Genomic DNA, 24,147 nt, shown 5'->3' on the forward strand with positions numbered 1-24,147 from the left:
TATCGCAATAATCACCATATCACATTATCCTTAAAATCGCAATAATATCGTATCTCGACTCTATTATCGGGATAAATTCATATCCCTCTAGTAGTTAATACACAAAAACTATGAATAAATACCTCATACAACCTCACGTCAAGCATTTAGATGCTTTGAGAATCTGTATTCAGCTTCCTGAGTTACTTCATAACTGGCTTCCTGTTTACTCATACAGTTGCTGTGAACTACTCAGCACCGCCGTCTGACGCTTATCTCACCTCAGGAATGCAGTCCTCATGGGTCACCACCCGCACTATGTCATCCAGTGGTAACAGGGAGTTACACTTGATCTCTGTGTAGACATTCTTGCCCTCAGTGCAGACGGCCAAGAGCTCCACCAAATGTATGTGGTACATGAGGGGACTGTTCTCATCCATGCGGTCCCGCTCTGACCGCATCATCTGGACCAGCGTCTGGAAGGAGGCGCGGTCATTATAGAAGACCAGAACATCTTCGCCAGCATTCACCAGCTGTAGGAGGAAACATATAAACATGATTACACGAGGACAGAGGGAGACTGTAGTAGTAATCACAGAGGTGGTAACAAGGCATGACCTCTGCCATGACGATGTCCTGACACTTTTTGATGAATTTATTCTCTGCTTTTACGATCGTCTGCAGGAACTTGAGGTATTGGACGTTGCGGCCGTGTGTTTCGATGCAGTGGACAAAGTGCTGAACTACGCGCTCATTGATTTCACTGCACAGCTGGAAGTTGTTCATGAAGATGTGTTGCATGGTGACGGCTTCTAAAATCTGGATGCAAGAAAAAAAAGAGCAAAGCATCAGAGCAGAATTGCGCTGTTTAAATATTAACACTGCGGGTATCAAGTAGGACAACTCACCCCTGGGTTGAGGAAAAGATTGATGTGCTTGTGCAGCAGGGCTTGGTTCTGCTGGTTTCCTGCACAGAAATTCTGTAGAAACTGGTGGGCTAGCTTCATGATGTCCTGCATACGCAAATCTTCTCCCTGGAGGGGAAAATAGCCGGTGTGAAGGTTTGTCAACTACGAAAAAGCCTGCCATTGAAAATTTAACTGGAAGTTAAATTAATTGATCCAAGTTTCCCATGCTTTTTCATGGACAAAATTTAAAAAATGTTCCATGACTTTTCAAGGACCAATAACAACAACCTATAAATACACAAACAAAACTATATACTTGACTGCATTCAAAATATCACTATATGAAAATTAAACAGCAAATTTTTCAATCTCTAATATTTGGTTATGTTCATATTACTTAAAACTTACTTAAAATACTTTGAACTACAGGCACAGTAAATACATTGTCCTTAATTTAAAAAAATGAAGGCTTATATTATTTATAAAATCAATTCTGAGTGTAAAAAAACAATGCAGCAATAGTATGTATGTAGCCTAAATACTATAGGTGCACCTCAATACAATAGAACATCATAGAAAAGTCCATTTCCAGTCGTTCAAGTCAAATAGCCCCAACCAAGTATTGAGTGCATATAGATGGACATACTTTTCAGAGGCCAACATTTCCATATTCAACTCTTCTTTTGTAATATTCAAATTGTTTTGAGACACTGAATTTTAGGTCTTCATTAAATCTAAGCCATAATCATTATAATTAGAAGAAATTAAATAAATTAAGACATGAAAGGTTTCATTCTGTGTGTAATGTATATGTGATGTGTTATTTCCACTTTTTGAATTGAATTACTTACGTAAATAAACTTTTCTATGATATTCTAATTCATTGAGATGCACCTGTACATAATATTCAATATTCTAACAACAAATCTAACGACGAGAGCAATGAAATATTAAATGCACACTTGCCCAGCATTATTCAAACATATCAGATTAACATGGAAGTAGAGACAGAATGCGGAGAGAAAACTGGAGAAATGTATGTGATAGTTGTCACAAACTACCACGTGTCAGCACTTAAGAAAATTAATTTGGCATTATGTTACATCGTGTGAAAGGTTACTGTAAAAATGTTATTGAGCACAACAAAATTCAAGATTTTTCCAAAACCTTCAAGGATTTTATTAATTCGATGATTTGAAGCCCCGTTTACTGATACCTTCTCGTAGGGGATCTGTAGGAGCTCGAGGACGACAGCGTGAGCCCCCATGTTCCTCAGCAGCCTCTGCTGCTGCTTCTTGCTCTTCCTTCCTGACAAACCTTCTTGGACACAGAGCCTGCTGAGCCGCAACAGGATCTGATAAACAAACAAAGAAAATGTGAGGGGGCTGGGTATGTGGGAAAAGGTCTTTAAGGCTCTGTAACAACATTTGCGACATAGGCAGCCTGTTAACCGTACTTAGAAGTGAGAGACTTACCTCCTTTACCACCCTGTAGTTGTAACTGCTGGTGCTTTCTGCTTTCTTTGGCTTGTCTGTGCCCCCTGAATCCCCCTACAAGGTACATCAAAGACAAGGCATGAGAGGAAAAGGCCTTACTGTTGTAAAGAGACTGTGCTGACTGTCTGTAAGGTTCTTGTTTTGTACTTTATAGTGCACCTTTTTAAGCTCTGACTCAGTTGAGAGCCCCTCTCCTGCATCCATGGCCTCGTCTGGCCCCTGCCTCTTGTAGACCCAGAGCTCAGACTTCTCTACGATTGAGCGCAGCTGGTCCAGGTCTGACTTTATTTGCTTGTAATTATCCACATCTTGACTGGTGACCAGCAGCTGGACCTGTGAACACATTGTGTATATGTTACAATATAATGTAGAGTGCACAACAAATGGCAATAAGATGCTGATCCCAAATTGAAAAGCTGCTGTAAATGCATTTGTGTTTTTTGCATGCATGTGTGAAAATGGTAAAAGAATCAAATGCACAACATATTTTAGTTAAAACTGAAGGCTTTTTATTGCTTTAGTTGTTAGTGTATACCTGCTTAAAGGCCTGCAAGACCTCCTGCCTTTGGCTGAAGTGCCTGAAGAGCAGGTGGAGGGCTCTGGACACCAGGGGAGGATAGTCATGCATGGTGAGGTGGAGAAGGACCCTCAAGAAGGTACGGCCTCCATGATCGTCCAGATCCAGTGGGGTGTTCTCCTCGCTAGACACACACAGAACACACACTTAAATGAATACACATCCTCTATTCTTGAATTTCATGACTTTTCCTTGAATAAATTAAGGCATTACCTTCCACCAAATATCCCCTCTGCCTGCTCTTCTATGTGCTCAAAATCCAAAGCCCCTGCAATCAAAACAAAGATATATGTAAGCAACAAAGTCTATTTTATTGGCCCCACATTTGTGTAAAATGTTGCCACAAATGTTACCCTGACCCGGCATGTTGTTCGGTCCTTCCATTGCTCCAGTTACAGATATTTCACTCTGGGAGTTACTCTCATCAAACTCCCTCTTAAATATAGACAGCAGGCAGGAGATCCTGTAGTCCAGGCGGACATTCAAGATGAACTGCAGGGCAGGACAGAATGTTTTATGTGAATTTTTATAGGATGGCTGTACTGTATGCATGTAGATCACTGGCACCAGAACAGGCCGGAAAATGAATTTATCTTCCCACTTTCTGGTGTTATGGAAATAAAGTAGTAATGTTTTAGCTAGGTATTACTGTCACGCTCCCTTTAAGTTCAGCTTTGAAGTCAACAATCTCTGTTAGATCATCTTTCTCACTGCTATCCATATACCTGCACTATATTAAAAAATGTGGAGCTCCAGACGACATTTCTGCATTCTTGTTTAAGATCGTGTGGACCAAAAGGTTTTTAGTACAACTGTGTAGAATAATTAATCAAACGACACATTTAATGTGCACAAAAACACAAGGTTCTGTAGTTATTATTATACAGTCTGATGCAACTGCAGAAAACGTAACCAGAGTATATGTTGTACATAATTATTATACATAATTGTATTAATTGGCTTGACTGTGTGCAACTGGCAGAAGGTAACCAGTTAGAGACTGCAGTATAGTACTAAGGCACGAGTGTTCATATTTACTTACATGTTGACAATATGACGTCATCCGACGTTACATTTTTTGCCTGCTGGCGTTTACCCAAATTTGAGTCTATAGCGTACATGCATTTAAGTGTAATATTAAATGTCCTTCACCTGCAGGATCTCAATGATCTTGAGCTTGGTGTCCATGACCAGTATGTCCTGTTTCTCAGGTTCAGTCTGGGTCTTGACTGTGTCTCCATTGGTGCTGGTGATTGCAGTTGTGGGGAGGAAGCCCCCTCCTCTCAGGACCACTTGGGACATCAGCTCTCCTACGCCATGAATGGACCTCATCACATTACTGCCTGGAAACAATCACACACATAAAGACATCAACCTCATGTCCACAAAATACCTGGTCTCCTACTGTCCAACCATGATGTTCATACCTTTACTCTCATCTTCCTTCTCCAGCTTGTTGAAAGGGAAAACTGTGCTTGCATGGACACAGTCTAGGATAGCCAGCAGGATCTTTGTTAGTCTCAGCAGGTCACTGAAGTTGTAGAAGCCAAAATAAATCAGGTTTCTGGCCAGATTCACCACCTAAATATGGAAAATAGGTTAATTAGATAGGTCTGTGACACCATACTGTTACAATGCCCCTTCTTTTGTAAACGTCTGCTTATCTATGCATATATTTTCTCTTATTTTTATTAATATCTTCTTCTGTTTATTTATTTTATGGTTCATTTATTGTGGCCCTGTCAGGGAATTTATTTTCCTGTTATACACGGTAAATGGACTGCACTTCTGTAGCGATTTTCTAGTTTTTGTGGCCACTCAAAGCACTTTACACTACAGACAGCGCCCATTCACACACACATTCTTACTGGTGGCCGAGGCTACCCTGAACGGTGCCACCTGCCACCATCAGGAATTCATTCACAGACATTGGGATCAATTTGTATCTTGCCCACGGATACTTCGACATGTAGGCTGCAACGGTCAGGGATTGAACCACCGACCTTCCAATCAGTGGGCGACCATTCTACCAATCCGCCCCAGCATCTATCAATAAAGCAAGAAGCACATGTGTGTGTGTGTGTGTGTGTGTGTGTGTGTGTGTCTAGGGCATATCTCGCTGATCTTAAGTCAGACTGACATAAGATTTCGTATGTGGCTTGCACATGGCACAAAGTTGTGCATGCTTGATTCTGACATGTTGCGGCATTGCACTGTTTCCGATCGGACGCCTTTTAGGGTTTCGATTTTCCAATAATGTTCTAATAGTTACCAGCAAATATCAATGTTCAATGTGTATGTGCTGGATGGTGTGTTTTATGGAGTTGTAATGTACGAATACATACTTCCTACAAAGAGCACTGCACTTGTGAGATATAAATGAATAAATAAACAAAAAATTTAAAAAATCATGCCACTGTGGGATTATATATCAACAATGTCGCAGACTGACCTCAAAAGTGAGCTTGTTCTTCTCTTTATCTGCAAAAGGGAAACTCTGACACACCACATCTCTCAGGTAGTTCTCAACAAACTCCATAGTCTGACAGAAGCGCTCCTTAATTTCATCTTTGGATGTTCCATCATTGTCGTAGCTACAATAAGACAACAAGAAAAAAAAAAGCACAAATTAACCTACAGCATGCAAAATATTCTATAATCTAAACAGTCCAGAACTTGTTTCTCCATTTACTCACTCATCTATGGCAATCTCTGAGGGGATCTCAGACCAGAGACGAGCGTATTTGACAGGTGTGACCTGCTCCTGAGGATCACGATCCACGTGCATGTGCAGCATCATGCGGCAGAAGGAGGCTCGCAGGTCATAGGGCAGGTCTTCATCTGACATGCATCGCAGGATCAGATCCACATCCAGCTGGCCAGAGATCTTGTTGATTGCCAGGTACTGGCGGTCCAAACACATCCGGGCAAACAGGTTCAGCTGATACCTGAAGCGGTGAATACAAGCAGTGAGTCTTACATTAAAAACATTAATTAAATTATGTTGTGGTATGTTTGTTTTACAGTCACATGCGACCTATTCTGCATGAACACAAAACAGAAACTTTGAAAATAAAGCCCAGTAACTACCTGTAATAACTGATCACTTCCTGGTCCTCCTTCTGGCCCTCCTTGGCATCCTGGGCCAGCTCCCTGATGCTTTTACTACGGATCTCTTTATTGCTGTCTTTCCAGAACAACCACACCTCCTCCTCATCCTCCTCAGACTCCACAGAGTTCTCGCCGAGCGGCGCTCCCTCAATTTCAAATCTCGACAGCACAAGTCTGCAAGAAGAGGGGATTATATTCATGAAAAGGCTGATGGAAATAAGTAAGAAGGCCTTTGTGATACATTTTAACAAAAACATAAGGATTAAAATACATATTACAGTCACTCTCAGAAGCTGTAAAAATAAATAAATAAATAAAAGGATTGGACAAGCCTAATAAACACATCTGTAACGCCTTAGTGACGTATGGGAATATTACTATATCCCACTCACAAGTGATGTCTTCAAGTGCATTAAGAGGAGGATCAGGCAGAAAAAGGTGGAGGCAGACTACTCACTTAGTTTCTATGAGGATGTCTGCATTAGCTGGATCCAGCACTGCGTTACAGATGAGCTCCTGTGTCACAGGGATGGACTTATTCATTGACACACACAAGTCTGACAGGTAGTCCAGGAACCTGGACACACAGACACACACAAGATATGCACAATGAAATTACCCATGATCCTTTAAAAAACAACAACTGAAGATCAACAATCAGAGATATGTGAAAGTATAAAAGCTTTGCAGAGAGAAAAATGCACCATGACCAGACATTCACACTTTTATGTGATCAATTGAAGTTCGCTATAGGCCTTTTTTAGGTGGCTAACTATGCTTTGCTTCTGCCCCAGTCCACAGCACTACACTGCTAAGCTTCTGTCACGGTACTTCTACCTGCTTTTCCAAATTGGGGGCGTGCAGACCGGAAGCAAGCTGTGTTCTGCAAGGTAAAATTACTGTTTTTTTTTTTGTGGCTTTGACAAGAGCGAAGATAACAAAGTTTCACATGCAAAAATTGAAACAGGGCTTTCTTAAGGGAAGGCAAAGCTGTGAAAATAATAATAATCCTAAATATAGCATACATTTAAACTGTTTTTTATTTTTTAGGTGGTTTTTAGCTTCTGTGTCAGTACTCCTGCCTCCAAACTATCCCTTTAAGTGACATTTAAATGCACATCCTAAAATTGGATGTTAAAATAAATCATTCAATATTGTTTCTTGTCAGTTACTGGCTGTGGAAGTTTACACTGTTGCGTGAAAACACATGTACAGAGGATACTGTATGACCAGGATGTGCAGATTTTAATCAGAATACAAACAATTCCTGTTAACACATTCATTTGATTCTGCTTTTTCACACGGATCACTGTGTTCCTGTTGTGCACTCAGACAGATGCACACACCAACCTGGGCTCGCGGTTCTTGCGGACCAGGCTGACAAATGTGTCGATCTCTGCAGCAGTGATGTGCTTCTCCAGCAGCTTGCGGTTGTTATGGAGCAGAGCTGTGATTGTGTCCTCAGCCAGGACATCATAGCCAATCTGTTTCTGCATGAAGCGAAACTGTTTGGCAATATACTCCTGCGGGAACAGACAGACAACCAAACTGAGCGTACACAAACCAGTACAAGACACTGTGACAAATGTCATTATTTACCCAGCCACTTTATTTTGATATCTCTTTACATTCTCCAGGGGGACTTTAAGGCATAACGTTGTTACGTCTTTATTCATTACTTATATTGACTGAGGTCATTTTGACCCTCGTTTATCTGCAAGAAAACAGAGCATGTCCACAAGGAGCAGACTGCCTCCTTATTCAGCTAAATTAAATGACCCTTCCCATAATTACACTATAATGAGTTTAAGAGAAATCTATTTTTCTTGGGAAATGGGAATGTTGTATTTCACTTTGACACTGTGGCTCTGTGTATTCTTATTAGCAGACAATTTGATAAAGGGCTTAGACACATCATATCACTGTATAAGAGCTGCTGCAGAGCAAAAGCCTCTTTCACTTACTATTAGACTCAATCATGGGGATTTGGAAACCACCTTTAGACCAGCTATTCTCAACCTTGGGGTCCCGACCCCAATTGGGGTCACAAGATGATTTCTGGGGGTCGCCAAATCATTTTGGAAGTCAGCTCTGTCTCCACTGTGTTAAAGTGTTCATGTGTTAATGTGTTTTAGTCTTTTTGGTCACTTAATGTCTTTTTTGGGGGTCATTTTTTTGGAGTTTTTTTTTTTTTTCATTTTGTGTCTTTTTTCGGTCATTTTGTGTCTTTTTTTGGTCATTTTGTGTCTTTTCTGGTCATTTTGTTTGTCTTTTTTGGGCCATTTTGTGTCTTTTTTTGGTCATTTTGTGGTCAATTTGAGTCCTTTTTTGCTTAATTTTATGTAATTTGTTGGTCAATTTGATTATTTTTTGGGTAATTTTGTGTCTTTTCTGACAAATCCCAAAGTAGCAAGTTATTACTTTACAAGAAGTCTCTGGCTTGAAGCTGACTGTTACACACTCATGAGGTCAGAATGGACCTTTAAACTTATAGCAAAGGACTTAGATTAAAAGTAACAATAAAATATATAAAAAATATAAATAAATGCACAGACAGAGAGATGTTTTAGTTGTTGCCTGCTTCATTATTCGTCCAAAATTCGTTGTATCAACTGAGTTTGTATGATCTGAACTGTGCGTGTGAAATTCTGTTCAGTGAGCGGGGGTCGCGGACAACATGCATGTTAAATTGGGGGTCGCAACTCAGAAAGGTTAAGAACTCCTGCTTTAGACTACTTCCAACACAGAGCCGAAGCTCATACAGCAGGGTTGTTGTTTCTTTAAGGCCTGACAAACTGTACCTGGTTCTTGCGGTAGTCCTGCTGAGAGTGACGCAAAACCCGGTAACACAGGCGGCAGATGTGTCTGAAGGGGGCATGACGCTGGTCGGCCAGCTCCTCTAGTCGCAGCATGGGCCCGTCCCCACTGTCTGTGAAAGGAGCCTGCAGCAGCTTGAAGATCTGAACAAAGATTGTGACAATTGTAACCGGACTGAAATCCATAAGAACATGCTGATACAGATAGCAGGAGTGACAACTGTGCCACTTTGATAAAGAGATGAGGTTAACGAGAGTTCAGTGAGGTTCAAACAGGTTCATTAGAAGTGGGCGATATATATCGTCAATGATAATATCGTTAACGTTGCTTTGACGACGTGCAATTTTACACTATTGAGTATTTATAATATCTCAAAAAGAAAACAAACGAATGGTGCATTGATGGTAGAGGAGAGGTGCATGAAAGTCACTTCGTTAACAATATTAAAGAATGATAATGTGCCCCTTATTTGCTCATAAACCTGAATGTTTACACATTTAATGTCTCTACATTGAAGTTTAACTCTCTTGAATGCTTAAGTTTAAAGAAAATAAACAGAGCTGTTGTGCTGAAACATTGTGTAGATGTTCCATAGATGTCCTGGTAAGCAAGAAGAGTTTTAATTACTTTTTTTGGGGGTAAAGAAATCACATTTTAAAGGATATTGCCAGATTATCGTTATCAGAAAAAATTTTTGCCCATATCGCCCACCCCTAGTTCACATTCATTGTAAAACTGGTCTAAAGAGTGTGTTCATTATGTTACATTCCCTGTATTACCTGTTTGAGAATATTCTGTTCTCTCATGAGTTTCTGGCGTTCCCTGTTTGGTTTGTTGACCATGATCTCGAGAACATCCTGCCCGTTGTTGGGAATATCCACCACAAAGAACACCAGATCCTCCAGAAGCTTGGTAACCGCTCTGATTGCACATACAAGAGAGAGAAACACAGCAATAATGCGTAACTACTTTGTTTCCTGTCTTAATCTTAGAAATTGAAAATCTGGCACCACTATAGCCTTTTTATACCTCCTCTCATTCTGTGTGATGGTGCCCTTTTCCAGCTTTCCAGCAATAGAGGCCAACACTTTACTGGCATCGTTGGCAAAGTCAAGATCTCTCACTTCAGCCGGGGAGACAGGCACGATGGCAAAAGCCTCTTTGTCCTCTTTGAGTGCTGAGGTGCCGATCTTGAATCAGGAAAGAAATGTACAAGTTTGTCATCAATCAGAGCAAGATGAGATATTTTTGAGTACTTAGAATCAGCCCATTTGTTTTGATTCTCTCTCCAAGTACTTTAGATAACAGTAATGATAGCTACAATTTGAGATTTATTGTGAGAAAACATACAGGGCATCTTTTATATTCAATTCAGTAACACTTTCATAACTTCACAACAGGAAAAGAGTGGGTTGCACAATTCAGCTAACAAATGTTGGTTTAGATTTTCACCCCTTGGTGACTCATAGAATCTCACAATTTCACCTCAGTATCATGTACCAACAGCCATGCCGGTCTTTCATATTTGTGCAAATCAACAGTCACTCACACGCAGCATGACGGGCTTTTCCTCCTCCTTGTCGATCGGCTGGTTGGTGCTGTGAACCCACGTGTTTGTGCACAGGTGTCTAAGGCGCACGTAGGAGTTCCTGAAACACATTTTAATATTTATGATGCATGATTTGTATGTTATTTCTGGAGAACAAACACTAGACAGCACACAGTGATACTTGACAAGGTAATACTGAGCAATTTCCATAAGTATCCCTGAAATTCTTAAATATATGGACAATATAAACGTAGATATAAAGCAAAATAATTATCAGACTCAAGGGCTCTGTGAAAAAAAACAACCCTTTTGGATGTCCCTGGGACAGATAAAAATGATAAAGTTCCCTCTATGGAGGCCCATTGTGCAAAAAACCCTGTAATAAAGTGCCCTCTAGGGTGCCCTTCCAGTGGAGAAAACCTGATGCAGTGGAGTAATGTGCGCTTTTGTTAAAAAAAAAACCCTGTATTTCTTTTTTCATCCCTGCATTTCAGACATTCTGAGTCTGTCACTGTCTGCATTTATAACACGTGGCAAGACAGGCATACATGCATTTATGCCGAAACTGGGTCTGGCTCTTACTTTTATAAGACTCATCAACCTTTTATGTTTATCTCTGATTATAGAGACCAAATATGTTTTGCTTTAACCCTCCTGTTATGTGACGGGTCAAGAAAAAATAGTTAAAAGGTATTATTTTGGGATGAAACTTTTTTTCTGTTTGCTTAATAAGAGTAATAAACATATGAAAATTAAAATGGTTAATTTCACATATTTGCATACTGTCCGGGTCAATATGACCCTGAACAGAAGAGGTGTTAATTTATCAACATCATTCCATAAAAGAAAAAAAAAATTAATTAATGAAATTTTTTAAAACTCAATGTCATGTAAAACTATTGTATTTTATGTATAGGTCTTTCCAGTGTACATAAAAAAGTTTTAACATGCAGGTTTTTTTTCATGAGAAACGAGTGAATTATCCTCAATGAACCATGGGGTAAAGAACACCACTGCACTAAATATTGATTGAGATGGTAAGTAATGGAGTTATCAATGAAATATAAACCATGTTTATTGGGATTTTTTGGTTTTGGATAATTAAACATGTCAAACTGACCCATGAACATTATTTCTGTTCCTGAGAAACAAACATAAGAGGAGGATTAAATAGTTGTAATAGAATATAATTGTTTAGAATATTATTAAATTATATTTGTTTGTAGGATATGTGTTGTTATTTGTTATTGTGAGTACAGCATAAGCTAATTTCTGAAGAAAGAGTAGAGCTTATTGATAAATCAGTCTGTCAGAGAGTGAATATGTGAAGCTACAATATAAGCTCAATACAACTACGATAAGCTTGTATTTTAGTGCTCGAGTGTGTTGCAATTTAGGAGGATCGGAGAAGATTTGTATGCATAATGTATTACAGTAAGGCTGTCTGATATCTGCAGGTAATGATGAATGCCACAAAATCTTAACTGAGCAAATGAAACTGATCTGTTTTCATATGAAAAATGTTCAAATCATAACACGCCTCCTCAGCACACCCACTTACAATATCTGTTTTCAGATACACAAGAAACACAACAACTCATGTCAACTTATGTCAGCGTATGAACACATCACACCCGTGTTTGTTACAGCAGCTGTGGCTTCCTCTTCCATCACCTATTCTAGTGAAATCCACAGTTCACAGGAAAATAATGTGAGTCAATCACGTACATTGTCGTATAAAATTTGCAACAGAAATCCATCTTCCCAGCAAACAAGCACAAACAAGCGCTGACTCACAAACAAGGGTGGTGCCAGAAAACCTTGTTCATGTGACCATTCTTATCTGCATTAAAACTACAAAGAACCCGACCAGAAAGATAATGTCTATTGGGACTAACAGGAACTCACTGTGCTAACATAAATATACTTTTCACGGTTTATGGTTCTGACTTAATATACTCTGGAAGTCCCCGGCTTGTAATGTGCCTGCTGAGTAGGTTTCATTGGAAAAAGTGACACACCAGGGAATTGACTGCGCTGTTTTCTGTAACACAAGTCACAGCAAGCCCAAAACAGTCAAATGTTCCTACCTGGGTACCAGCGAGTCTCCCCCTCTTAATGTGGTTGGGTCCAGCTCAAATATGGAAGAGATGTCGTTTCCATCAGGGACAGACACCAGCGTGTACATGACTTTGTCCTGGATGTTTCTCAAACGGGCCCGTAGCGCTTCTTGCTCCGAGTCCAGCTGGAGGGAAAAGTCAAAACAGAGTATTTAACATTAGAAAACAGCCAAACGTAAAAATATATGTAGATTTTTTTATTTTTAGCAACCCGTTAAAGGAAGCACTCAGATCGTGCAGAAATACCCTGTTAGAGTAAAACGTACTGCATTCTTATACTTACTTCAGTAAAAGTACATAAGTATTAGCATAAAATTTTAATTTAAGCACCAAACATAAAATTAAAATACTCATTATGCAGAATGTCCTATTTTAGAATATGTACAGTCATGGAAAAAATGATTCTTCTTTTCTTCAATTTATTGTTCATTTAATACCTAGTGCAACTAAAGGTACATTTGTTTGGACAAATATAATAACAACAAATGTTTTCAAATGTTGGATTAATTTAAATCCATTTCATTTCTGCATTACTTAATTGCCTGATTTTATTTGTGTCTTATGTTTCAGTCTAATTCAGCCATGGTATAGAACTTTGTAAATTTGCTTTGAAAAACTCTTTATAAATTAAGTTTATCATTATAACTACTTTGCCTACTGCCAAGTAGCTCAATCCATTATCAAACATAATATCATAATAAGTAATTATTGTTGTCAGAGAAATGTTGTGGAGTAGATGCACAAAGCACAAGAAAATTTAAAGCATAATGCAAGCACTTTCAAAATTGTATAATACTTGAGTAACTGCATCTAGTTGTTTTCCACCACAGTCAGAAACTGAGATTATCTGCCATGTTAGTATCAAGATGAATAATCAGTGGCAAGATGATCTTGTCTGTGTCTGTGGAAAGATGAGTAAAATGAAATGGCAATCACTGTTCAAAGACATTTTTCCTCAAAAGCGCACAGCACTTTTCTTCTCTCTTTAGTAAATCGCATTTTCCCAGAAAGCAGACGTAGTCACATTTTTGTGACTAAGAGACTTAATCTAATCAAATCAAGCTTTAAATTGATTTCCTGACTAGAGACAATCAATAAATGTCTTGACTTTTTTTCTTTTTTATTAGGCTAATGAGATGAATTAGTTTTTCAACTTAAAGTTTTCACCTGTGACCTCTCCCATATTAAATTTTCGGGGTTTTTGTTGATTTTTTTACACACACACACACACACACACACACACACACACACACACACACACACACACACACACACACACACACACACACACACACACACACACACACACACACACACAGCTTAAATATAAATATAATATAAATATTAATGCTTAAATATCATCTTTACCGTTTTTTTTATTGTGCCCCTCTGATTAAACACTGGCCCCTCCTTGGCCCCCACAGGAAACACACACACACACACACACACACACACACACACAGACACACACACACACGTTGGCAGTCACAGCCAGCTAAAGAAAACGAACTAAAGCGCTGCTCCAGAAAGATGCATTCACAGTGAAAGGCTGCCATCTTCTGGTGACTGAGATATAACACCACCTCAAGAAGTAAAAATACATTCACCCACCTAATTCTGGACATAACAACACTACAGTAGCTGTGCAGCATTCATACTTCAAGAGACACTAAGCTACACCACCATCACAGCCTGCAGAAAAGGGAAGCTGTCATCCATGCTTAAATGTATTTATTTTTATTGGCAATTAAAGCTACATAAACCAGAACTGGGTGAGAGGTGTCCTGATAAACTGTGTAATTTTAACACCTGACATCAGAAAAAAGTACTTTCTTGCTAACATTAACAAGTTAGGTTTGGTAACCATTAGACAATAATTCAGGGCTGCTTAATTATGGCAAAAAACATAACCCCGATAATCACAATAATGTTGGTCAATATTAAATTTGCAATTATTTAACATGATTACTCACTGACTTTGCATTCTCTCAAATTTATTAAACTTTTTCTTTTGGACTAAATATAATTTATTTGAAAAAAAAAAAAGATAAACAATTAACACAATAATAAACAATTCCATTAAAACATATAGTTAAAGTAAATCATCTAAAAAATTAATTTGATCAAAATAAATAAGTATGTTGTAACATTAGTGCACTCCACAAGCCACTGAAAACTACTCAATATATATTCAACAAATAAAAAATAAATAAGACCAAAACAAACGTAATCAAATAAGATACGTTATGTTATATTAATTTTACCCACTATAAACACACAAGTCTTTCGACATGACTAACTTACTGAGGAGCGGGGCTCGAGGCACTCCTCTTCGTAATCTGGATTCACCTGCAGAAATATAAAATGCTTTAACACTTTGAAATAAACTCACTCAACTGAATATCATTTTCTGAAATATCAATATATCTTAAATGTATCTTTAATTTGTGCTTCTCCAGTAGGACAAGCTGATTTTCAATTAGGTGACAGTGACACCGAGCATGAAATGTATCAACAGAATCTAATTTTGTCAGTGTTGCCTGATGGCAGTTACACAGTGTGTGTGTGTGTGTGTGTGTTCTACTGACCTCTGCAGCCAGGTAGTGTCCAGTGGCCAGGTGTTTGAACCTGAACAGGCTGTTCCAGTAGCCGGCCCCCCCTCGACATGGATCATGCTGCACAACCTGATACCACAGGACACAGCAGTGAACCCCCATTAATGCAAACTATTTATTTGCACACAATATAGTGTAAAGTAAACGATGGTTTCCCTCCAAACACCATACAGAACCTCAACCAGCAAACCAAAAGTATTCATCCTCACCTCGATCTCCCAGAGGGCTTTGCTGCTGGTTGCCGAGGTAGCCGACTGCCGCCCAGTAGTGCGAAGAAAAACATATTGTTTTTTTCTGTGATCATCACAGGTGAGGAATTTCTCCTGCTCGGCATGAAATAACCGTACCACATCGCCCTGGAGAGACGGAGAACATTTGTTACGGTCAGAAAGATTCTACTAAAAAACAATTAATTACTCAAAATAAAATAAAAATATCTCATGTGCCCCAAGATGCATTTCTTGTGATAAACCAGAAGCTACTCTGATTAACACGGACAAAACAAATAAGATGATGTGGACAAACACCTTTAACTTCTTCACGATTCATTTATTCATTCATGCTTTTGTCAGATATTTTGAAGAGCTCATTTGGCTTGACCTACTGTAGTCGTTTCTATTTTTTGAGTTAAATGGTAAATGGACCTGCACTTATATAGCGCTTTTCTAGTCGCTGTGCGCTGAAAGCACTTTACACTACAGACTGCGCTCATTCACCTTTTCACACACACATTCATACTGGTGGCAGAGGCTACCCTAAACGGTCCCACCTGCCACCATTGGGAATTCATTCACACACCGATCGGGGAGCAATTTGGGGTTCAGTATCTTGCTCAAGGATACTTCGACATGTAGGCTGCGACGGTCAAGGATCGAACCACCAACCCTTCGGTTGGGGGCCAACCAACTCTACCAACCACAGTTAAAACCCCTAATGTAGAGCTGCTGAATAAGCAATGAAAGAATCTCTTCTTTAAACACTAAGGTGTACTGTTAATACTGAACTCAAAGCAAACAAAACCACCAGCCCACTCAGCTCTGATGAGGGACATTATACAACACCTCTTGTGAGAATATAAAAGATTGTGAGCGAGTTTTATACATTTTTTAATAAATGTTAGACTGTTGTTGGTAAGATATCCCCCCTTGTTTACCCCATTGTCTAATTTACTGATCATTTATTGTATGTGTTCATCTTTTTCATTGGATATAAATGTTTTATGAACCTTCCTGTAACAAAACAGTTTGTCAAAAGACAGTGTTTGTTGTTCTGGTAGCTACTGTGAGACAAACCCCTTTCAGGATGATCTCCTGGTTGTCGCTCCATTTCATAAACAAGACGATCTTCCAGCTGGTGTTACAGTTGACAGAGTTCACCTGAAAAACAAACATTAGAGTTTGACGTGACTGTAGGTATAATCTCCTGGAAGCAGTCCTGTACAATTTGAAAACTCTGCCAAGGTTAAAGGGATAGTTTAGCGTTTGTAGAGTTTTATTTTTTCCTCTATACCCAGAGTGAGACAAAATTAAGGATGACATTTTTCAAAGATGGGTTAGGATAAAACCTTAAACTTTGTCTAAGGAACAATATGTCGCCCTAATAAACAAAAACTAGAATTAATGCCTCATTGTAGCCTCCACTGACCGGTCAAGCTGCAGTTTTTAGTTTAGTTTTTAGTTTTTGAAGTAATTTAAAAAAGGTCTTAAGTGCATTTTTTGGCAAAACGGGGATGCTTCATCTTCAGCCCAGTAGCACAGAAGATTTTTACAATCACCACAGTTTCAAGGTGGTTAGACAAGATTAGTGTTGTCAATTCAGCATCCGACCAAATATGAAATATGGTCACAATCAAGTTAAATCGTTAAATAATTGCTAGAAAGTGTTTTTGCAAAACATTATGATGTCTCAGTGAAAATTACCATACAAATTGTCATCATTTTGTCATATTAGACATTTAGGTGAAATTTTGTCATAATTAGGCTTGTGATTGCTCAGCAGGTTTATGGGTGGGACCTCTATTGCCTGATCACTACTGCACAAACTTTGTAAGATGCATCCAATGGCTGCACCTGGTATCTGGGATATTTTGGCTTCATTTTTGTACAGGGGGAGGAAATGGAGAAGTGTCGTCCATCTTTATATAAAGTCTACAGTTCATCCTTGAGTCCAAGTGGACATTTTGCCCAAAAATTCGAAATTCCCTCCTAAGATATCACTTCCATGCCAATGGGACGGACAGACATAAATAAAGACATAATGTATTCGGTTACTGTTGTCTCTACCTCAGAGAGCATGCAGAGTGTAGGCCTCCGCCCATGCCCCATCTTATAATGTTAACGAAAGTGAAAAACAATTCCACCCTGTAATTCTGATCCGCTTAGAAATTAAATGGGTGCTTTCTCAACCCATGCTTCACCCTTCCATCAAGTTTCATGAAGGGTCCTTTCACCAGGCCAGTGTTTATTTCTGTAATCTTGCTGTGAAACAGACCGAAGCGAAAGCGTAATCTCCTTGGCGGAAGTAATCATTTAAATGTTTGTCTATTGCATGTTCTTGTAGAGAATAATAAGTGTCGGATCCAACATTGAAAAATGTGTCACTTCCTTCCTTTGTTAAGAGTTGCCACTTCATGTCATAAACATCTACTATTTGTGTTTACATTATCTCTATTTCAAATTCAGAGTCATAAATAGGGAGTAAATGAGTTTATGACACTCTTGGTAAACAGGAAAAAATGCTCAACTGCCCCGAAACAGACCACACTGTATCTGTGTGTTTTTTTAAGAACTGTGATAAAATCTGTTCTTATGTAGGTCAAAGCTGTGTTGTGTTATGACAGTCCCTAACTGTGCAGGGCAGGAAAACAATGCTGTAGTGTTTCACATCAGGCAGCTAATAACCGAGCAGCGGTTATGTGAATAAACAGGCTATAATTAGATTTCGACACTCCCACAGAAACATCTGAGGAGTGAAGATGAGTTGCAGCGGCTCAGCCAAACCTCATTGCATCCTGGATTATCCACGAGCTGGTGCGTGCTGGCGTGGAGCGGCTGGCCCGCGTTCACCGGGTTCAGGACCACTTTGTCCCCGATCACCACCTGCAGTCACAAAACAGACACAATAAAAAACAAAAATGTGAAACACGGAGGAATAAAGGTTATGCATTGTAAGCCTGGCACAAGCAGAGCTGTCAGTTAGTTATTTAGGAAAGTAAAAAGCTGTCAGGACCACAATGTTTGATCAAAACACCTCACCATAATGTACAGTACAGGCCAAAAGTTTGGACACACCTTCTCATTCAATGCGATTTTCACATATGGAATTATGTACTTAACAAAAAAAGTGTGAAATAACTGAAAACATGTCTTGTATTTTAGATTCCTCAAAGTAGCCACCCTTTGCTTACTAGAATATAAGACATGTTTTCAGTTATTTCACACTTTTTTGTTAAGTACATAATTCCACATGTGTTCATTAATAGTTTTGATGAATTTACAATGTCAATAATCATGAAAATAAAGGAAACACATTGAATGAGAAGGTGTGTCCAAACTTTTGGCCTGTACTGTACATACCGATATTTAGTTTGGACACTACAGGTGAAAACAGTAAAAATGTAAACTTTTCCAGTTTATTACTAACATCAAGACAACTATTTCTTGCATTACACGTTTTCTGAAATGTTATGTTTGAATATGTAAATGGAACATTATCTTATTCAATATATGTGCTAATTTGCATACATGTCCACAACAGAAATCTGACTGGATAAAGACAGGTTCAAAAATTCATGTTGACATGTTAAAAGTTGTTTCCAGATTGAATTTTGGATAACTGTTTATTTTACTCCAAAAAACAGAAAATACCATCAACAGCCATTTAAAAAATTTTACCGGGTTTTCAGGAGTACAATGTTCTATAAGTCAGGCTGTTGATGCTGTGTGAACAAACCTCACTGTAAAAACCTTTAGAATATAGATAGGAATAAAACCGGAAAATTCAGTGCTACTGAGGTGGAGATTTCTGGCTCAGATGATGAGAAAAAAAAATAACTCTGAGAAAATACCCTAAAAAGAAATGCATTGTTTAACGACATATATTTCCACAGCTCTGAAAGAAGACGTGTTATCGAAGCAAAACAGCCCAAAATCTCAAAAATGACCAGTGCATGAAAAAACTAACTTGCCTTAAATGTATGGAATGTTTTAATTAAACATAATTAACTGTATTGTAACTAGGTCTACTCTCCTATATGAGAGCACATATGTCCTCACAGAATACAGTGCAGCTCAATTGCAGTACTCAACCTTAAATCTCTTACGGGTCAGAGAGCATCAGTATCCATGTGTACGTCACTGTCTTCTGTCTATTCTCAGCAGGTAGGGTGTGACTTCAGTTTTTGTTTTTGTCCACGGCCTGCTGCTTAGGCTCTGTGCCATGCCTAATTGGAGAGGAGCTTTGCAGAGAAGCCCGTTCTACGCCGCCTCATTTTGTCCTTGGGCACCGGCCCACTACTCCTGCTGCAGGGAAGACGAACTGGTGCCAACAAGAGCTTTGTGATCAGGTAAGCACCAATTGGGTGCTGGCACAGGTCCACCCAGGGATAGATGAGATCAGAGAGATACCTCACACTGAGGCTGAGGGGAAGAAGACTTGTGCCCTAGAGGTCGGGACTAGGGATGGGAATAATTAATCAATGATCGATAAATGGTCGTTAAGAATTTGGTCAATCACATGGAATTTTTAATCAATCTGTGTATTTTTTAATTTTTATTTTATCTATGACTGCATATCAGTACTCACTGAACTGAGAGCATTCAGTTCTTCGGCCGTACGTGAATACAACTCCTTGACGTTAACTTTACAGTATAATCACAGTGAGTTAGTTTTTCGATTGACAAGAAGTCTCTTTTCGTCCTTTCAAAATAAAAGCGTCCGTTATCAAAACAGGTTTTTGCATAGTACTGTATATATATCTTTTATTTTTTCATGGATGCATGTTTTACACATACTGGAGTATGTGTAAAACATAGCGAATAATAGATTAATTGATTGTTAATGTTATAGATGCTCGAGTTGGCAGGTTTCTTCCAAACGCCCATTCCTAGTTGGGACCTTTATTCTGCAGTCTTAACCTTGTTTTTTGAGTTTTGGAAAAGGGGAAAAATCAACTCCTCCTGCTAAACTCTGAGGGTATCTGTAGTCAGATTTACAAATCCCATATGCACACCATTTCACCGTGTTGCTCAGAGCTCAAAGCTTGACAGGCCTTCTTCTCTTAGTAACGGTTGCTAAGGCTATGATTGGATGAGGAGCGTTCGGGAGGAGTTTTGCGAATGGTCAATTATGATTCACTAATGTATATGCAGATATGCAAAAGCAAACCCAGTTACTAAAATATGTATCATCCCAGGCTTGATTCAGTCGTTTACTTTGCCTGACATTGACTGACATACAGCATGGCTTTCTCCACAAAACCCCACTCCAACAGACGAGTCCATACGATGACTCACACTGTCCCCGATGGAGCGCAGCTTGTAGAAGGGCTGGATGTAGAACCAGGAGCCCTCATTTCCAGCCGTGTCCAACATCACCCTCATGGCGTTTTTCTCCAACAGCGCAGGCAGACGTTTGTTCACCGTCAGGTATTTGTTGCTCTTCAGGTGGAGGAGCTGAGCACAAAAACAACATGATGTAAACAAAGTGACATTTAAAAAGGGTAAGAATTCTAAAAATGAATGAATATTTGGTCGTGATGATCTGGATAGAAGTTGATTGAAAGATTTAACTCAGGGAAAGTAGAAAAAAAATACTATAATTATATGCCCGTTTTTTAAGTGGAAGCTTTTTAAGGGTTAATATTTGTCAAATCTAAGCTAAGAGGGGAGATTCAATCACCTACCCTGATGGTATGCTGTTGGAGCCATCTCATTTTCATCAAAGACTTTGTGGAAGTTTAAACAAATTTTATCTGCCTAAATACCAAGAGCATGTTGACTTCTTCAGAGGAACAAACCTGAATCACATTCCCGTACTGAATTACTGTTCCCAGCAGCTTTTTGTTTTCTGAGTCGTTTTGCTTTTTCTCCAAGTCAGCTGCATGCTGGAAGTAAAGAATTAGATAAAAAGAGGAAAATTAAGTCAGTAAATCTCATACCAGCTAACTGCAACATTGGCCACTGATTATAGTTATACACAGCACTGCGGTGAGAAGTAATCTGATTGTTAGCTGCTGAGCAAAGCATAGTGGTAACAAAGTTCTTAGCCAAAAACGTACTCTTCAAGAGAGGGGCTTTAACCAAAAAAAATTCTGGCTCACATCTCCATGGAAACACGGGAAAGATTGCAATCTTCCATTTTATGACTGTGGTCAGATTGCAGATTGCTTTAAATGGTATTGTAGCATGCAGAAGGAGAGAAAGGAGTCTAGAGGGCAGAAAGGTAGGACAGTTGGAGTGAAAGACTTTGGGAATGTCTATAAAAGGACTTTAAGAGCAGGTTTCAAAGCTATTATGCATATTTGCTGTAGTGCAGAGGGAACATTTCTATACATTCACATTGCAGCTTTGTGTTCAGTTTTGGCAACCATTTAAACTTGAAAATGACAATTAAGACTTCTGCAAAAAGTTCAGCAACTCTGTCCCGAGGACAGGTCCGTCTCCGTGGTGACTGCAGGGAGGCGAACATGTCGTCACTTCACTTACATGGAGCTTGTTGAGGAGCACTGTGTCCGTGTTCCCTCCAGGCTTCGCCGCTTTCCAGAACTGCTTCTGGGCTGAGTAGCGGTTCATGGGACACAGTCTGAACAGACAGTCTGGATGGAGAGACAGAAAATACAGAAACAAAGAGGGAGATGAGCAGAGAGAGACAAGAAGACAGATAAAATCATCATAAAATAGAGTGCATAAACAGAGAGGAAGAAAAAAGAGACGTGACAAATAAATAGACAGACAGAAACAGATCTGATCATCAATTTGAGGAGGTTAACCACACCGTTTATAAGAATGGTACTAGGTTTAAATCAAAGGAAGTAAAAACAAAAACATAAATAAGGAGAAAATATGTTGATGCATGGTGAATAAAGCCTGGAAAAGGTCAGAGCTACAGTGTGGGAGACAGGTCACAGCTTTGTTGCTAAAACAAGATGTTCAGTAAACAGAGAATCTACAACAAGAAATGAAAAATAGACGACAGGCTTAACTTAACAAACCACACTCTCTGACATGTCAAGTGATGTATTCAAAGGCCTAATAACCAAATATATAAACACACACTTTTTACACACTCCTCTCTGGGAACACTTACATGCATGTGCGTGTGTGTGTGTGTGTATTTGTGTGCTTGCACTTTAAACAACAGAACTGTGATCACTTTGAACTAAAGCCTATTTATATGGTTGACATTGGCTTATCACGGACATATCTATATCTATTGGTGTCATCATATATGTTTTTCAATTTGCCCTGATATGAAAACTTTTTTTTTTTCTGGAAAATAAAACACAGAAAACAATGCTTGGTTGTTTAGAAATGTTTTTATATTATTATAATTATTTTTAAATGATATACAATTAACTGCAAATTTAAAATACATGTTTATTTAGCTATTATTTTTGTTTTTATTTATTCAAATTGTGAGCACGGACTCCTACCAAACATACAATACTGATAGCTTTTTTTTTGTATTTTTATTTTCTCGGTTTTCACTGATTGCCAATGTAAAACATTATATGTATATATAAATATATTCTTTAATTAAAAGGCATTTGTGTAAGAAAGCAGCTTTCCGAGTACATTTTCATAGTCATATTGGTGCAAAATCCACATAGAATGGTCTAATTAAAATTTAGTTTGGCCACCATATCAGTTCCCCCCTCTAAAATCTGTGTTGGTATCAGTTTCAAAAATCCCCAAATTGTTAGGTTTCTGCTTTTAACTTCACATGTTCCACAATGGACTTAGTTTTTTCCTTCTTGTGTATATTTGTATCTGTATGTTGTCACCAGTAATGTTTCTGTTGGTGTTACTTGCCTACGCATTTTAATTAGTATTCTTGGTACCACAACATGTTTACATCTTGTATATTTTTACTGGTCTTCATTAACACTATGTCCCTAACAAATAAACCAACAAATAAATAAATATAATCACTATTCTCCTGAATGGAGATCAAAGTGCTTTGTCTGCTTCAGAGAGGCACAATGAGGGAGAAGAAAAGCCTGCATTTGTGTGTGCGTATGTGCATGCGTTTGTGCGTTTGTGTGTGTGTGTGTGTGTGTGTGTGTGTGTGCACTCCTAACATAAAATTACAGTTAGACCATAAGTTTACATTCTGGTTACATTCTGTGGTTAGACTACAGTTAGTGACAGTGCAGGAAAAACCTCTTTGTGCAAGTGTGTGTGTGTGTGTCTGATGTGACACAACAATAAGTAGTGTCAGTCAAAGTTTGTAACCCCAGCAACCATGAGACGATTCTGTCGTCAGCAGGACTCTGATTGTGCTGCTCATTTTCATAGATACCGTAGAAACTAGCCAGCGGGGCAAACGGCCCATAGATTTGCATGTGGTCACAGTTTTAGCATACCGAGTTCCTCTTCTGACTGAGAAGAGTTCCTCTTCTGTTGCAACAGCTACATTTTCACCCCGAGTCACAGTTTAGTTTAGCTTGCATTTAACCAGAGCACATTAGGAAAACTGACAATTTTCCCTGCAGAGTTAAAACTGCTGCCCATCAGCGACTCCTCCCTCTGAGTCCTGGCTTTCCTCTGACTTCACCTCTCATCAGACCAAAGTGCTCTATTCTGAGAGGAAGAAAAGAGGAGAAAAAGAACAATCTGTCCATCCTTCCCCCCCATTCACTCTCTCTCTCTCTCTCTCTCTCTCTCTCTCTCTCTCTCTTTCTAGCTGCAGTAACATGACCAAATAAGGCCAGCCAAGAGAAGGGGAGTGGGATGACAGAGGGAGAGAAAAGAGGG

At 39.0% G+C, this 24,147-nt stretch overlaps 1 protein-coding gene across 2 annotated transcripts in view; it reads right to left on the reverse strand.

Annotated features, from left to right (window-relative positions):
- Window positions 1–24,147, reverse strand: part of LOC131962550 (inositol 1,4,5-trisphosphate receptor type 1) — a 97,011-nt gene that overhangs the window by 54,980 nt on the left and 17,884 nt on the right. For both annotated transcript variants that reach the window (XM_059327510.1, XM_059327511.1), the window contains exons 4-32: window positions 21,877–21,986; window positions 21,189–21,275; window positions 20,686–20,844; window positions 18,172–18,270; window positions 16,465–16,548; window positions 15,382–15,528; window positions 15,146–15,241; window positions 14,862–14,906; window positions 12,528–12,682; window positions 10,438–10,537; window positions 9,918–10,078; window positions 9,668–9,809; window positions 8,873–9,031; window positions 7,422–7,594; window positions 6,529–6,648; window positions 6,051–6,245; window positions 5,657–5,908; window positions 5,413–5,554; window positions 4,388–4,541; window positions 4,113–4,303; window positions 3,320–3,452; window positions 3,174–3,228; window positions 2,919–3,084; window positions 2,543–2,716; window positions 2,363–2,437; window positions 2,104–2,241; window positions 888–1,013; window positions 598–798; window positions 261–512 (exon numbers count right to left, since the gene is read on the reverse strand). In XM_059327510.1, the coding sequence (XP_059183493.1) occupies window positions 261–512; window positions 598–798; window positions 888–1,013; window positions 2,104–2,241; window positions 2,363–2,437; window positions 2,543–2,716; window positions 2,919–3,084; window positions 3,174–3,228; window positions 3,320–3,452; window positions 4,113–4,303; window positions 4,388–4,541; window positions 5,413–5,554; window positions 5,657–5,908; window positions 6,051–6,245; window positions 6,529–6,648; window positions 7,422–7,594; window positions 8,873–9,031; window positions 9,668–9,809; window positions 9,918–10,078; window positions 10,438–10,537; window positions 12,528–12,682; window positions 14,862–14,906; window positions 15,146–15,241; window positions 15,382–15,528; window positions 16,465–16,548; window positions 18,172–18,270; window positions 20,686–20,844; window positions 21,189–21,275; window positions 21,877–21,986 (4,091 nt within the window). The remainder of the gene's footprint in view (window positions 1–260; window positions 513–597; window positions 799–887; window positions 1,014–2,103; window positions 2,242–2,362; window positions 2,438–2,542; window positions 2,717–2,918; window positions 3,085–3,173; window positions 3,229–3,319; window positions 3,453–4,112; window positions 4,304–4,387; window positions 4,542–5,412; window positions 5,555–5,656; window positions 5,909–6,050; window positions 6,246–6,528; window positions 6,649–7,421; window positions 7,595–8,872; window positions 9,032–9,667; window positions 9,810–9,917; window positions 10,079–10,437; window positions 10,538–12,527; window positions 12,683–14,861; window positions 14,907–15,145; window positions 15,242–15,381; window positions 15,529–16,464; window positions 16,549–18,171; window positions 18,271–20,685; window positions 20,845–21,188; window positions 21,276–21,876; window positions 21,987–24,147) is intronic.

This window comes from Centropristis striata, chromosome 3, assembly GCF_030273125.1.
Source record: "Centropristis striata isolate RG_2023a ecotype Rhode Island chromosome 3, C.striata_1.0, whole genome shotgun sequence".
Taxonomy (NCBI): Eukaryota; Metazoa; Chordata; class Actinopteri; order Perciformes; family Serranidae; genus Centropristis; species Centropristis striata.